The sequence below is a fragment of the Vipera berus genome (genome assembly GCF_964194415.1).
Source record: "Vipera berus genome assembly, chromosome: 5".
Taxonomy (NCBI): domain Eukaryota; kingdom Metazoa; phylum Chordata; class Lepidosauria; order Squamata; family Viperidae; genus Vipera; species Vipera berus.
The window spans coordinates 43,668,495-43,682,733 of NC_138207.1; the positions used below are offsets into that span (position 1 = coordinate 43,668,495).

At 35.8% G+C, this 14,239-nt stretch overlaps 1 protein-coding gene across 1 annotated transcript in view; it reads left to right on the forward strand.

Annotated features, from left to right (window-relative positions):
- Positions 1 to 14,239, forward strand: part of MYO7B (myosin VIIB) — a gene marked incomplete at its 5' end in the record, with an annotated part of 69,757 nt that overhangs the window by 16,575 nt on the left and 38,943 nt on the right. The window contains 7 exons of the mRNA XM_081328556.1: positions 91 to 167; positions 402 to 521; positions 1,865 to 2,004; positions 4,223 to 4,433; positions 6,617 to 6,752; positions 8,613 to 8,765; positions 13,220 to 13,419. Of these exons, the coding sequence (XP_081184682.1) occupies positions 91 to 167; positions 402 to 521; positions 1,865 to 2,004; positions 4,223 to 4,433; positions 6,617 to 6,752; positions 8,613 to 8,765; positions 13,220 to 13,419 (1,037 nt within the window). The remainder of the gene's footprint in view (positions 1 to 90; positions 168 to 401; positions 522 to 1,864; positions 2,005 to 4,222; positions 4,434 to 6,616; positions 6,753 to 8,612; positions 8,766 to 13,219; positions 13,420 to 14,239) is intronic.

Here is a 14,239-nt window from a genome sequence, read left to right on the forward strand (position 1 = left end):
GCCAAACAACTTCCTCCTGAATAAAATAAAACAAACATATTTGCATTTTTTACTTACTTTGAATAAGACTTACTGTTTTTCTACAATTAGGTGTTGTATATGAAAATTTGGACTGCTCTCATATTCTTGATTCTGTACATTTTTCCACTGCAACCAAACTACTAGAGGTATTGGCTTTATTTATTATATTTATTACAATTACTCCAAGAAGTGTAAAACAGTCCCATTTCTCAGTTTATTCTTGCAAATAATCTTTTGCAGTAAGTTTGACTGAGAAATGGTATTGTTTCTGTGTCCTATTAATAAATTTCTGTATTCCTTCATTAGATATAGCTCTATTCTTCTTTTATAAATCTTTTCTGTCTGTATAAAATCATCCAGTACAATATCAATTCCCACAGGTGGATTCTAGAGAACTCCACAAGAGCCTTACAAACCATTCCATTATCATCCGAGGGGAAAGTGTCTCTACGCCCCTAAGTGTGACTCAAGCAGCTGATGTGAGAGATGCCTTTGTCAAGGTAAAAGAGATCAGCCCTGTTTTCTCAATGTTTTGCAAGAATATGTTTGTTTTCAAAACTTAAAGATAGGAAACCAAAATATTCTGTTACAACAAGACACTCATGTTTGTCAAGGATTCTTTCACCCATCTACTGTTCTTCAAATGTTGTGTGAACACAAGGGAACAGTGCTGTTCTCATATTAACCTCCATGTGATGAATTGGATTATGGTTATAAAAAATTGTTAACATCACCAATTAATAAATATTCAGGGATATAGAGGACTCCTTAGTGTCATTATATATGTAATTCTTATATGTCTGTTTGATCTGTTAAAATAATGTGCCTCAAATATAGCCTCATGCTTCAGAGCTATGTAGAGCAAAAATAAGTGATTTAGTTGTGCCTGCTTAGCCATGGCTTCTGCCATTTTCTTGAAGTTAGTGGAACTATTTACTGCATAAAATCTCATTCTGATTACAGATAATCCTCACGTAATAATCATTCAGTGAGTGTTCAAAGTTACAACAATGCTGAACAAGAACACTTACAACTGGTTCTTGTAGATGTGGCCATCTCAGTGTCCCACAGTCATGTGATCGCCATTTCTAATCTTCACTGCCAGCTTCCGAGGAGTAAAATCAATGGGGAAGTCAGTAGGAGGTTGAAATGACAATCACATGACATGCTTAATAACTCACTTAACAACAGCAATCAGAACTGCCACGATTGCTGTCATACACCAGCGCAGTCATTGTGCTTTATGGCAATGTTGTTTAGTGATAGAATTACCAGTTCTAGCTACTGTTGTTAAGCAAGAACTACCTGTATGATGTTGCATGAAGGGGCTGCAATGCAGGTCAAATGATGGAAAATTGACCTGACCCTATTCTAACTAATAAGGAAGTTAAACAGGAATGCATCTAGCCTTCTCTATTATTCAGTTCTTATATAAAAAAACTTTGGGTGGCTGTTGATAAGCTGCCCAGAGTCACCTTGAGGTAAGATGAGCGTCCTATAAATGTTATAAATAAATAAATAATAAGTGTCCTATCTGCCACTTTGGAATGGCAGAGTTAATGTCACCTCTAATTAGAAACTTTTTAGCCTGCTCATATGACAGTCACGTGCTACCTTCTAAAAGGCCGATCTCTAGAATTGTAACCAAATTTTTTTATCATTGCTATGACAGAAGTTTCTGGACCTGATTGGTTCTCCAAGTTTATCTAATGCATGCATAAATAGGCTTTTATTTGATAGCTGTGCAATATATTTTTAAGCTCTATGTGTTTAGTGTATGAATGTACATTTTAATAAACTATTTAAAAACCCTAACTTTTCTTTATTCCTTTTCTAAACCTAGGGGATCTATGGATTCCTCTTCATCTGGATAGTGAATAAGATCAATGATGCAATTTGTAATCCTTCTCCAGATGAGAAAAATATGTACAAATCCATTGGGCTCCTGGATATATTTGGCTTTGAAAACTTTAACACTAACAGGTATAGTCTATTTTTACTTCTTTTGAAAAATTTAGGGAAATAGCTGTCAACTCAGAAATAACAGTTGGTGGCACTAACTAAATTCTTTGTAGTAGAAAAAAATGAATGAAGCCACAAAATGGGGAGCAGAGAAAATTATAAATAAGAGATGTCTAATAGAGTACTTTTTCCATAAAATCACACACACACACACACACACACACACACATATGGTAGAGCTCTAGTGTATTTAATTACTTGATTTATAACTTACATTAGTTTCCAAATTGAACCTTCAGACTGAATCAGATATTAATCTTCATATGCTTTAAGTCATAATCAAATTCTGATATTAGTTATCTTTCAATAAAGAATCCCACTAAAAATGACAGGTTGTATTGTACTAAAAATCAGGACCTGTAGATAATTAATTATATAAATTGCAATTAATATTGAATTTGGTGCCATTTTCTTCTAAACACTTCCTTACTTGTCTGACACATGACTTTTCAACATTGCTAAATAGAGTAACATTTTCTTTGAAAAAAATTAATAAAACATATTGTGATTGATCTATGTAGCCTGACTTTTAGTCCCTCCTGTATGTTTCTGATGGACACTAATAATAATACCATCATCATTCATACAATCGCAATCCATCATTTGCAAAAGGCAGCTTTCACTGGAAAAGCTTACTTACTAGGATACCTTTACTATTATTAAACAAAAAAAATTGGAAGGACTCAGTAAGTGGATAAAAATGCCAGATACAGTCTAAACATAGACTGTGAAACCAACCATAATAATAAAACCATAATAATAAATTAATTTTAATTGTAAGAAAGACAAAAAAAAGTCTGGATTGTGAACTTTGCAAACCTGGAAACAGCAGAACAGACGAGAAAGAACAAGAAACAATAACAAAATACAAAGACCCACAGATAGAAATAGAATGACTGTGGCAAAAGAAAACAAAGATGGTAACCACAGTAATAGGCACCTGGGGTGTGATTACAAAACATCTGGAGCACCACTTGAACACCATCAGCACTAACAAAATCACCAGTAGTCAGTTGCAAAAGACAGCTTTACTTCAGCTTTTATCCTGCATTGATACCTTTAATATTATTAAATAACATCTGCTTATGGGAAAGACTTGATAAATGGACAAAAATGCCAAATCCAGTCTAAACATCTGGCTGATTGCGTGACCACCACCACCAACAATAATAATTCCTTCTTTATAATAAATAGCATGTTAAAATACTGCAACTGTCTAGTTCAGGTTAACTCTAGAAGTGACTAATTAGTCTTACAAGAGGATTACAGGTAGTCCTTGATATATGTCCATTTGTTTAATGATGATTCAAAGTTATAACAGCCTCAAAACAAATTATTTACAACCTATATTCACACTACCCTTGCTCCATTTTCATGATCACATGATCACAGTTTGGGTGGTTGGCAAAACTGACTCACATTTACAACCAGTTGTATCAGCAAAAATTTCTGGCAAAAAAGCCCCATTGTGGAAGCTGGATTCCATTAATGACTATTGAAAAAATTGTTATAAAAATCAGGCCCAACTCAACTTATGAACATAACAATTTATGATGGAAATTCCAGTCCCAATAGTCGTCATAAGTCAAGGGTATCTGTATTCTGAAGTCAAGCAATGGTTTCCAGACCCAGCTGCAAATCTCTGTGACAACAACTAGATAGGAGCAAAGAAATGCAGAACACTTTTTCTTTCTGCTGCCTTCTAGAACAGTATTTCTCAAATTTAGCAGCATGGCTGACTGGGGAATTCTGGCAGTTGAAGTCCACACATCTTAAAATTGCCAAGTTTGAGAAATATTGATCTGAACCTTCAGCTATAATCCATAGCCTTGCAGTTTAGATCTGCAATGGCAGCTGGCCAAAATTGATAGCCAAAACATCTGGATTATATCAAATTGTAGAAGTCTGAATTATTGGCCATCAAAACACTAAGTACTTATTGATATCTCCTATTGTCCAAGAATCAAGCTTACAAATGGGGCAGTTGTGAAATATACAATATATATTACACCATTATTTATTATAGTTTAATTCATGCAGTATCAGTTGTTACCATGTATCATTAATATCATAACTTTTTGATGGATCCCTGGCATTTTATATTTGTATTTATTCATGTAGCTTTTTTATTTCTTGAGAGGGGCATTTGAAACATTTTCAATGAAAACTCTTCCTACAGTTTTGAGCAGTTTTGCATCAACTTTGCCAATGAACATCTCCAGCAATTCTTTGTACTCCACATCTTCAAATTGGAGCAGGAAGAATACTTAGCTGAGCAAATTTCCTGGAACCATATTGATTTCAAGGATAACTGTGCTGCTTTGGAAGTCATTGTACTCAAACCCATGAACATTGTTTCACTGATTGATGAGGAAAGCAGATTTCCCAAGGTAAGTATCATTTTTCCTTAAGGCTTCTGTGGGTATTATTATTATTATTAATAATAATAATAATACAGTAAGTGCTGCCTATGCAAAGAAGCTGAAGAAACAGTGGACCACCTGGTAAGCTGCTGCAAAAAGATTGCACAGACTGACTACAAGCAGCAGCATGACAAAGTAGCAAAAATGGTGCATTGGAAGATCTGCAAGGAATATCATTTGCCTGTAAGCAAGAACTGGTGGGATCATAAAATAGAGAAAGTCATAGAAAATGATAAAGTGAAACTGTTCTGGAACTTCAGAATTCAAACAGACAAGCACCTGCAACATAACACCCCGGACTTAACAATTGTCGATAAGAAAGACAAAAAAGTCTGAATAGTGGACATGGCAGTGCCTGGAAACAGCAGAATAGACGAGAAAGAACTAGAGAAGATAACAAAATACAAAGACCTACAAATAGAAATAGAAAGACTGTGGCAAAGGCAAGCAAGAGTACTACCAATAGTAATAGGCGCCTTGGGTGCAATCCCAAAACAACTGGAGCACCACTTGAACATCATTGGCATTGACAAATTTGCCATTAGTCAATTGCAAAAGACAGCCTTACTAGGAACTGCTTCCATCCTGCGATGATATCTGTAATACCATCAAACATCCACATCTGCCTATCCCAAGTCCTTGGTAAGGACTCGATAGGTAGACAAAAATGCCAAATCCAGTCTAAACATCTGGCTGACTGTGCAATGATCAATAATAATAATAATAATAATAATAATAATAATAATAATAATAATAATAATAATAATAATAATAATAATAATAATAAACAACTTTATTGTCACTTTGAATGTACACCAATCGGCATACATCAAAATGAAATTTTGTTGCATAGAGCTCTCAAAGGGCTACTACCTCCAATATACACTCCTTGTTCGTGGCCAGCTCAAGTTTCAGATCGTCCATTTTAGTCTCTAGGGAACAAATGATGGCAAACAGGATAGATGGAAATGGAGCCCTCAAATTAGCTTGTATTCCTGCAGAACAACCTCGCCTCCTTTCCTTTTTCTGATCCTGTCTCTTCCACCTTTTCCTTAAAGGGGCCTCACTCCTTTTCGCCCCTGGAGCATGCTGCCACTGCCACCAACTCCTCCAAAAGCCTCTCTCCCTTCCTCTGGATCTGCTGCCAGCCTCATCCAGTTCCTTCACTCCATAAGCCTTGGGACCTCTCCTCCTCTGCCTCCTTCGGAAACAGCCCTAAAACTACTGATTGTTGGGTGTTGTAGCAAATAGCCTATATTTCACTGAACAGAAATCAATTGCATTTCAAAACTGAAAAAAGAAGTAAAATAATCACACCATTTTTCTTTTGTGTTCTAACTAGTGGTTAGTTGTGAACAAAACAAATCTTTTTATTTTAATTTGACTAGTTTTACCTTTATTTCTAGATTCTGTTCTTTCTTCCTACCTTTGTGTCATAAAAGAGTGATATATTTGCACTCTACAGGTAGTCCTCGACTTATGATCACAACTGAGTCCAAAGCTTCCATTGCTAAGCAAGACAGTTGTTAAGTGAATTTTGCTCCCATTTTACAACCTTTCTTGCCACAGTTGTTAAGTGAATCATTGCAGTTAAGTTAGTAACACAGTTGTTAAGTGAATCTGGCTTCCCCATTGACTTTGCCTCTCAGAAGGCCACAAAATATCACATGACTCTGGGACACTGCAACCATTCTAAATATGAGTCAGTTGCCAAGCATCAGAATTTTGATTACATGACCGCAGGGATGATGCAACAGTCGTAAGTGTGAAAATAGGTCATAAGTCACTTTTTCAGTGCCATTGTAATTTCAAACCGTCACTAAATGAATTATTGTAAGTTAAAGGCTACCTATAATAAACTGGCAGGAAGCCAGTCCTGCCCTGCGGCTTTTTTGCCTGCCCATTGGCATTCTGTTTTTCTGCTTAGGTAAGGAAGTATCGCTGAAAGGAAGACCCAGTGACCTTGGGTTGTCTACTAATTAACAAAGTGAGGATACTTCATTTGAATCCACCATACCTCATCATAGATTAGATATGGCCCTTGTTACTTTTATCATAAATTTGTTATTATTGTTGTTGCTCTTTTTAGCATATTAACATAAAAAGAATGAATCCATTTTGCTTCAACTCGTGTTTTTGAATGTTCCCAGGGGACAGACACCACTATGCTAAACAAAATCAATTTGCACCACGGCAGAAGCAAAATCTACATTCCTCCAAAAAATGTCCATGATACAATTTTTGCTATTAACCATTTTGCTGGTGTTGTTTATTACCAGTCAGAAGGTGAGTTTCAGCTTCTTTTCCATTGGTTAATAGATATTTTTGTTCCAGGATCAATACCAGTAAGGAGATTATCTTTCTATAAATAGTTTTAGTCATTGTTACTTAAGTCATCATTCCACTAGTGATTTATAGCATCTTTAAGCCATTGTTGTAAAGCCTGATCTGAATATTGTTGTGTTGGAACAATGATGATTAGACGTTCTAGCAAATGCAAGAAAATTGGGTGGTTCTTCACTTGTTCCAGTCCTAGCTACCTCTTTTTTTTGCCATGTCCTCATGACATTTTCTTTGTCTCACCAGCCATGTCAGAAAGAGCATAAAGTGTATAAACAACCCTTACTAGTGCTGGTAATAAAAGAGGTTTTCCTCTTGTTCTGACACAACTCTTTCTGCAAATAGGGTCTGGCATACTTCACTGAGTATTTGTTGTTGATGAGGGCAGGCTTCAGAATCTGCTTCTGATATAGCTTCTGTTGGCCTCTTGAGGCTGCTGTGGGCATTTCTGTTCTTTCTGATTGCTGTTGTTGTCTTCCAGAACTGGTTTGGCTGGAGATGCAGAACAGACTGGACACCTGGATTACAAACCGGCATCTGCCCATGTAGTGTATGACTGGCACTTTCTGAAGCACTTGTCAGGTCACATGCAGGCTCCTTAAAAACATGAGTTTATTGATTTTTAAAGAGTGCCAGTCCTTGTATTGCACAGAAAATTGATTTAAACCAGAAAAGAGAGCTGAGTTATGCTAGTTGCATATTACTACTTCTGTCTTACAGGAGTGTCAGCTCAAAGGGGCTTTGTGCAGCTGTACTTCTTCCTGGTTTTATTACTTGTATTAAGCACCCAAGATCCCATACAACTGCAGTTTCTAAACTCTCTATTTGTACAATGCATCATAGTTAGTTATATCTTCATAAGTGCAGGGGAGAAGCAGGGGCCATTTGGGCACTCTGCTTGGGTGTTGGCAGCATAGCATGCTGTGAGGGCTTCATGCCAGACACAACAATAAATCTTTACTCTCCAGACATTTAACTCCATATTTAGGAATTAGAAACTGTATATGGCAGAAGATGACAGACTTCACATGACTACATAAGTTTCCTTATTACAGCTCAGAAAATAGCCATATAGAAATGGAAAATCTGCTTTCTGCAGTACTTAGAAATTAGAATGTGTCCATATATGTATATATGTATGTATGTATTCCAAGATTTAAGGACTTCTTTTTTTTCTATTCATTGGAAATTTGACTGCTCTCTTTTTGGCCTTGACATTAAAAAGTATTTGATCAATATTTACCTCATGGTTCAGTCTCATCTCAGAATTTGTCAGGTAACAGGTGTGCCATGAGTAGAGATTGCTCAAAACAAGAAACTTAAGAGCACTCTCTGCTATTTCACCCTGTACCTCTCCCTCCCCTGCTATCAGTAGATTGTTACATGATGGGTAGCAAAACTCACCTGCTCCCATCCCATAAAGGGAGAGTGATTGGCATTGCTTTTTTAATTGTCAGATACTTGGTGAGAGTGGAAACAACGCCAGGGGAATGCAACATTTTTTTAAAAAAATTGTCTATAATAAGTGAGGACAGAATGATGTTCAAGGCTTGTAACTGTGGTAAAATATGTGTTGGCAAAAATATAGGCAACACAACCTATGTCGGTATACTTTTTTTGCTAGCTCAGTGACTAATATCTAGAACTTCCAGCCCTACACTTCTTTCAGTTGCAAAGAATTGGTTTAAATGGAGTGGTGAAAACTAGCTATCTATGCAAGGAAAAGGCTTAACCTAATAAAATGACCATGAAAATGCAAATAACATCAAATGGAAAGACTACATTTATTGTGTTTCTTCCCCACAGGTTTCCTTGAGAAAAATCGTGATATGCTTAGCTCAGACATAATGCAACTTGTTTATTCATCCAAATACAAATTCCTCAAAGAAATCTTTCAGGTGGACACAAGTATGCATGTGTTGCCTTTTGGCCGTGGGACCATTAAGCACCTTGGAAAGGATTCCTTGAAGGTTAGACTGATGAATGGATAATACTTGTACTTCCATTTTCTTAGTAAATTCTGATAGATTTATGTAACAAATTTAAGCCAGTTACTGCTCAGGGCATAAGTTGAGGTCTCTGGTCCACAGGGCAAAACTTTCAGATGACAGGATGGCAGAGATCAGGTGCTGAGCCTCCAACATAACCACTAGGCTCCAGCAATTGAAGGCAAGTAGGAAAAGGAAAGAGAAGGATTACACCAGGGGTATCAAACTGCCGGCCTCCTGGCCACATGCATCATGCCAAAACTGCCCCCACCCCATTGCCAGCAATGGAAAAAAAGTCACGATACATCGTGACACATCATGTGATGTTGCGAGTTTGACACCACTGGATTACACAATCAATTTTTCCTTGCTCTAGTCTGGTAGCAAGGAATATTAGAGTTGGTGACACTTGGGGACAGAGGATGCTTGGGATTGTGGTTATTCCCATTGTAGAGGTGCAGATATGCAGTTTGTTTCTCTTGGGAATGAAGGCAATGTTTATCTTGGCTATTATGAAATTCTTTTATGTTATTCTGTGCAGAGTAAGGAAGATGATCTATCACACAGATAGATCAGATCTATGAACAAATTGACAGGAAAAAACATGGGTTAAAGTGCATAATAAGAAAGAGCAATGGGCAAAAGATGTATTCTAAATTCACACAAGGGGAGGGCATAAAGCACTATCAGACTTACAAGACTTTGTTATGATAGACAAAGTTATGATAGACAAAATAGCTTTAGTTTTTGTGTGAGTAAACTTTGTGTGGATTTCTTTGTTTGGTTTTCATAGTGGGGTTCACACATGCTTCCTATAAGATTATATAATAATGTAGCATTTTATATCTCACAAAATTTAAGGAGAAGTAACACCCTTCTTTCTGCACATGCAAAATTATTTCACAGCATCTTCTCATATATTTATCTTCTTTAGATCTGGATTGTCATATAAGTCTTGCTGAGTAATGAAATAAATGAATACACTTTCCCCTTTTAATTTTTCTGGCCTAACTTAATCATTTTTCTAATACAACACCTAATTATATAACTTGCCCCAAATATATGATTTTCTGCTTGTTAAATATCACCTCAAAGTACATTAAAACTTGATTAAGCCCAGGATTCATTGTCTGTTTTTCTAGCAGTATTGGTATTCTACTTGCAGTCCATGGTCCTCCAAACCCACAATGTAAAAGTGTTTTTCTTCTGTTTTTTCTCATTGTCCAACCTTCACAGCTATATTGTCACGCTTTAAATATTCTAAACTTTAAAATATATTTACACTTCAAGATACTGTCTGTTTTGCCATTGCCTTTGTCCCGTTTATAAATGTAATTATTTCCAGCATACCATTCATTTTCTGAGCCCAAGAAAACATTATCTATTACCTCCATTTTCTGGTAAAGATTATCTTCTAAATGTCTAACATCAACTCATATTTTTCACTTTCACTTACTTTCTTCTTACTTTCAGCTAACACAGTGATGTCATCTGCATATCTCAATGTTTCAACTGCAATTTTAATTTCCACTGTGTGATCTCTTTCAAGTCTGCCACAATGTAATTGAATCAATATGGCAACAATATATATCCTTGTCTCACTCCATTCCCTTTTATGAAACACTCTGATTCTCCAAATTCAGTCCTTACAGTAGCTTTTTTATAGTAAAGATTCCTCAGCCTTCACAGTCCAGTATGATCTACACAAAGACTTTGATGTAGGAAATAAAGAAGAGGCAAACAGATATATTCTCTTGATCTCTGCAAATCTAATTTTATATCAGAACGTATGTCCTTCTGGCTTTCCTAAAGCCTGCTTATTCATTTAGCGTTTCTTTTTCTGAATATGGCTCTGTTCTTTATAGCATCTTAAAACAAAGATTCGCCTCTGTGGATAATATGTTCAACAGTTTGTTACTTTGTGTGTTGACTTGCGTTTCCTATACTAAATACAATCTAAACTTTATAAACCAAACTTTTCCAATCTTTAGACAATCTTGTCCCATTTTGCATCTTTCACATTTCTTCCATAAACACCTGTTTGAATATTCTAATCTTAAGCATCAAGTACAGTGACCAGTTTTTCTTGGAAAAAAACAAAGGATAAACCTGGAAAAGGGAAATCTGAAAAAAGTTAATAAGGATTTCAAAAATTAATTGTTCATGTTTATAACCTTGTATTATACCATCTAGGGACGCGGTGGCTCAGTGGATTAGGATGCTGAGCTTGTCGATCAGAAGGTTGGCAGTTTGGCGGGTCAAATCCCAAGTGCCGTGTAACAGAGTGAGCACCTGTTACTCATCCCAGCTTCTGCCAACCTAGCAGTTCGAAAGCACGTAAAAATGCAAGTAGAAAAATAGGGACCACTACGGTGGGAAGGTAACAGCGTTTCGTGCGCCTTTGGCATCTAGTCATGCCGGCCACATGACCACGGAGACGTCCTCGGACAAGCGCTGGCTCTTCAGCTTTGAAACGGAGATGAGCACCGGCCCCTAGAGTCGGAAACGACTAGCATGCATGTGCGGGGGAACCTTTACCTTTACCTTTTACTATTATACCATCTGGCCTTGGGGATCAGAGAGTGGTGTAGATGGATGTACAGTTTGTGAATTATTATGCTCTCCTGATGAATTATTCCACAGTTTTAATGGTTTTCATACTTTGTATAGGAAGTTCTCAAATTACAACTGGTTACATAAAAACTGTTCAAAGTTAAGAAGGACTTCCCCAGAGCTATATATGACCCATTTCTCTCTCTCTCTCTCTCTCTCTCTCACACACACACACACACACAGAGAGAGAGAGAGAGAGAGAGAGAGAGAGAGAGAGAGAGAGAGAGAGAGAGAGAGAGATCACTTGGTTGCCTTTTGGATGCTTGGCAATCTGGCTGACCTTTACAGCCAGTTGCAGCATTCCATGGTCACATGACTGCAATTTGTAACATTTTTTTTGTCTGTTTCCAGTGTTTACTTCTGATTTCCAACAAAAAAGACCTATTTGGGAAAATATATTCACTTAAAGACAACAGCATTCACTTAAAAACTGTGGTATTTGCTTAAAGACTGCTGAAAAAAAAATGTGAAAAATTTGGGCCCAGTTACATGATGCCTCAATTTATGATCACAATGACTTATGATTATACTTCCAGGTTCAATTACAGTCATAGATCAAGGATTTCCTGTACTATTTGCATTGCTGTTTTATTCTGTGTGCTTGGTATTGTTTATGTTTTAATTGTAAGCTGCCCAGAGTCACAAATGTGAGATATGTGGCTATAAAAATTGAAATAAATAAATTCAAGAGGAAAAACAAGAAAATAAATAGTAAATTAAACTAAAGGACTTTAGCTTTCTGAAATACTGTCCTTTATAATAAAGTATGGTCACTATAGTGTAAATTCAGATGTGATGTATTGTTCTTCTTAAAAAAATCTAATAGCTTTTTATATTTGATTATTTGATAACATACTTAATTAAAATATTTTTCTTTGTTCTTTCTGGCTTGTGTTCAGTTATAATATTGTTCAAGGCTTTTTTTCTGTCTTTTCCTAACATGACAGTTTATTCTACAAACTGGATTTTTTTCAGTTTGCTTTTCATAATACAGGGTTTCTTCTCTTCCTTTTCACATAAATTAAAGACTCTCTTCTTAACACTGATTTTATATTCTGACTATATTTCCTAGGCCATATCTTCTTAGCACTACTATTCGCTTTTATTTTCAAAGTATGATCCATATGTGCATGTGTGTGTGTTTATAAATAAATAAACATTTGTTTTTGCAAAAGTCAAGCTAGCTTCTCCAGTGCGTGCACTGGGGTTCAACTTACCTGTCAGCTAATTTTTGATATGGTTTTGGGAGAGTATTTGTTAAATGAGAGTTGTAAGATTGCAAAATTATTGGTAAGATCCAATAATCTGCAAAGCTGTGTACTGCGAAGCTGAAATTTATGCTACTTCTTTCTCCTCTGAGCACTTACATGGATACAGTAGACAAACAAGAAGTTTATATGAAATCAAAACAAAGAAAGGGGCAGCCGTAAAGATGAATAATAATAATAATAATAATAATAATAATAATAATAATAATAATAATAATAATAATAATAATAAGAAGAAGAAGAAGAAGAAGAAGAAGAAGAAGAAGTTGGAAGGGACCTTGGAGGTCATCTAGTCCAACCCTTATACCATTTCAGGCAAATGGTATTCATTAGCAAAGCATCTATAATATTTTACTTGGAAATGTTATTTCAAGAAAGATAGAAAAAAGTTTTGCTGCATGTATATATATCAGGTTCATCTTGAATTCCTTTGCAAAAATTAAACTATTAAACTTGCAAAGTAAATATATGGAGAATAGCTTTGTATACTTGCATTCAACTATCTATGTCCTATATTTTTTCCTGTAAAAAATATGCACCATAGCTATAAATTGTTTGCTGATGGTAATTTGTCAATTATGCCATTTCTGTACTTTCTGCCCACAGGGATCAGATTCTGCCAAACGCTTGCCTACACTAGCAGGACAGTTCAAACAGTCTCTGGAGCAGTTGATGAAAATCTTGAATAGCTGTCAGCCTTATTTTATCCGCTGCCTTAAACCCAATGACCAAAAGAAACCCATGGTAAACTTTCATTATGCTTCTCATACGTCATGTCATATGGTTTCAGGAAGGGGGAACTAATTTTGTAAGAATTATATAATTGATTAATAATGTACTTCTTAGATTTTTTAATAGTTTCCAGAAGACATAGCTATGTTAGTCTGTGTGCCAAAAATAATTCCAGAAGATGTTTTGTGATAACTTCCCTAGAATTCCAGGAGCTTAACTCCACACATCTTAAAGTTGCCAAGTTTGAAAAACACTGTTTGGCCTAAACACAATTTTTATTTTTTTATATAAAGGATATTACCACATGAAAATATGTATTATAAAAATTGTAAATTGAAGTAAGTAAAAATTTAATAAATTTATTAAATATTTAATGTTTATCCTGCACTTGGACCATTCTTGGTTAGTTTAAGTCAGATATCACAGATATATTCAAGACATACCATATCCAGGATAAAAGTCATGATGAAAACAAACTTTTTCTTGTTGCCATTGGATTGTTCATACCCTGCAAATTGTAAATTATTTTCAGGGGAAAAAACCATTTATTAAAAGATTTCCAGACAGGGAACAATTGACTTCATTTTATGTTACTTTAGATGACACATGAACAGATACACTAACTAGCCCTCATGAGGGGCAGCACCTAGCTGAACTTGGCTGATCTCAAGATCTAGGGTAAAACTTGGTTAGTACTTGGAGGAAGACTACCAATAGCAGGGCAATAGTTCAGACTGGGATGTGGAAAAATGATAGAAACAAACGATTGCCACTTTGTTGCCAAGAAAACAAAGATAGCTGACTTGATTAAATCATCAGAGGTCAAATTTGA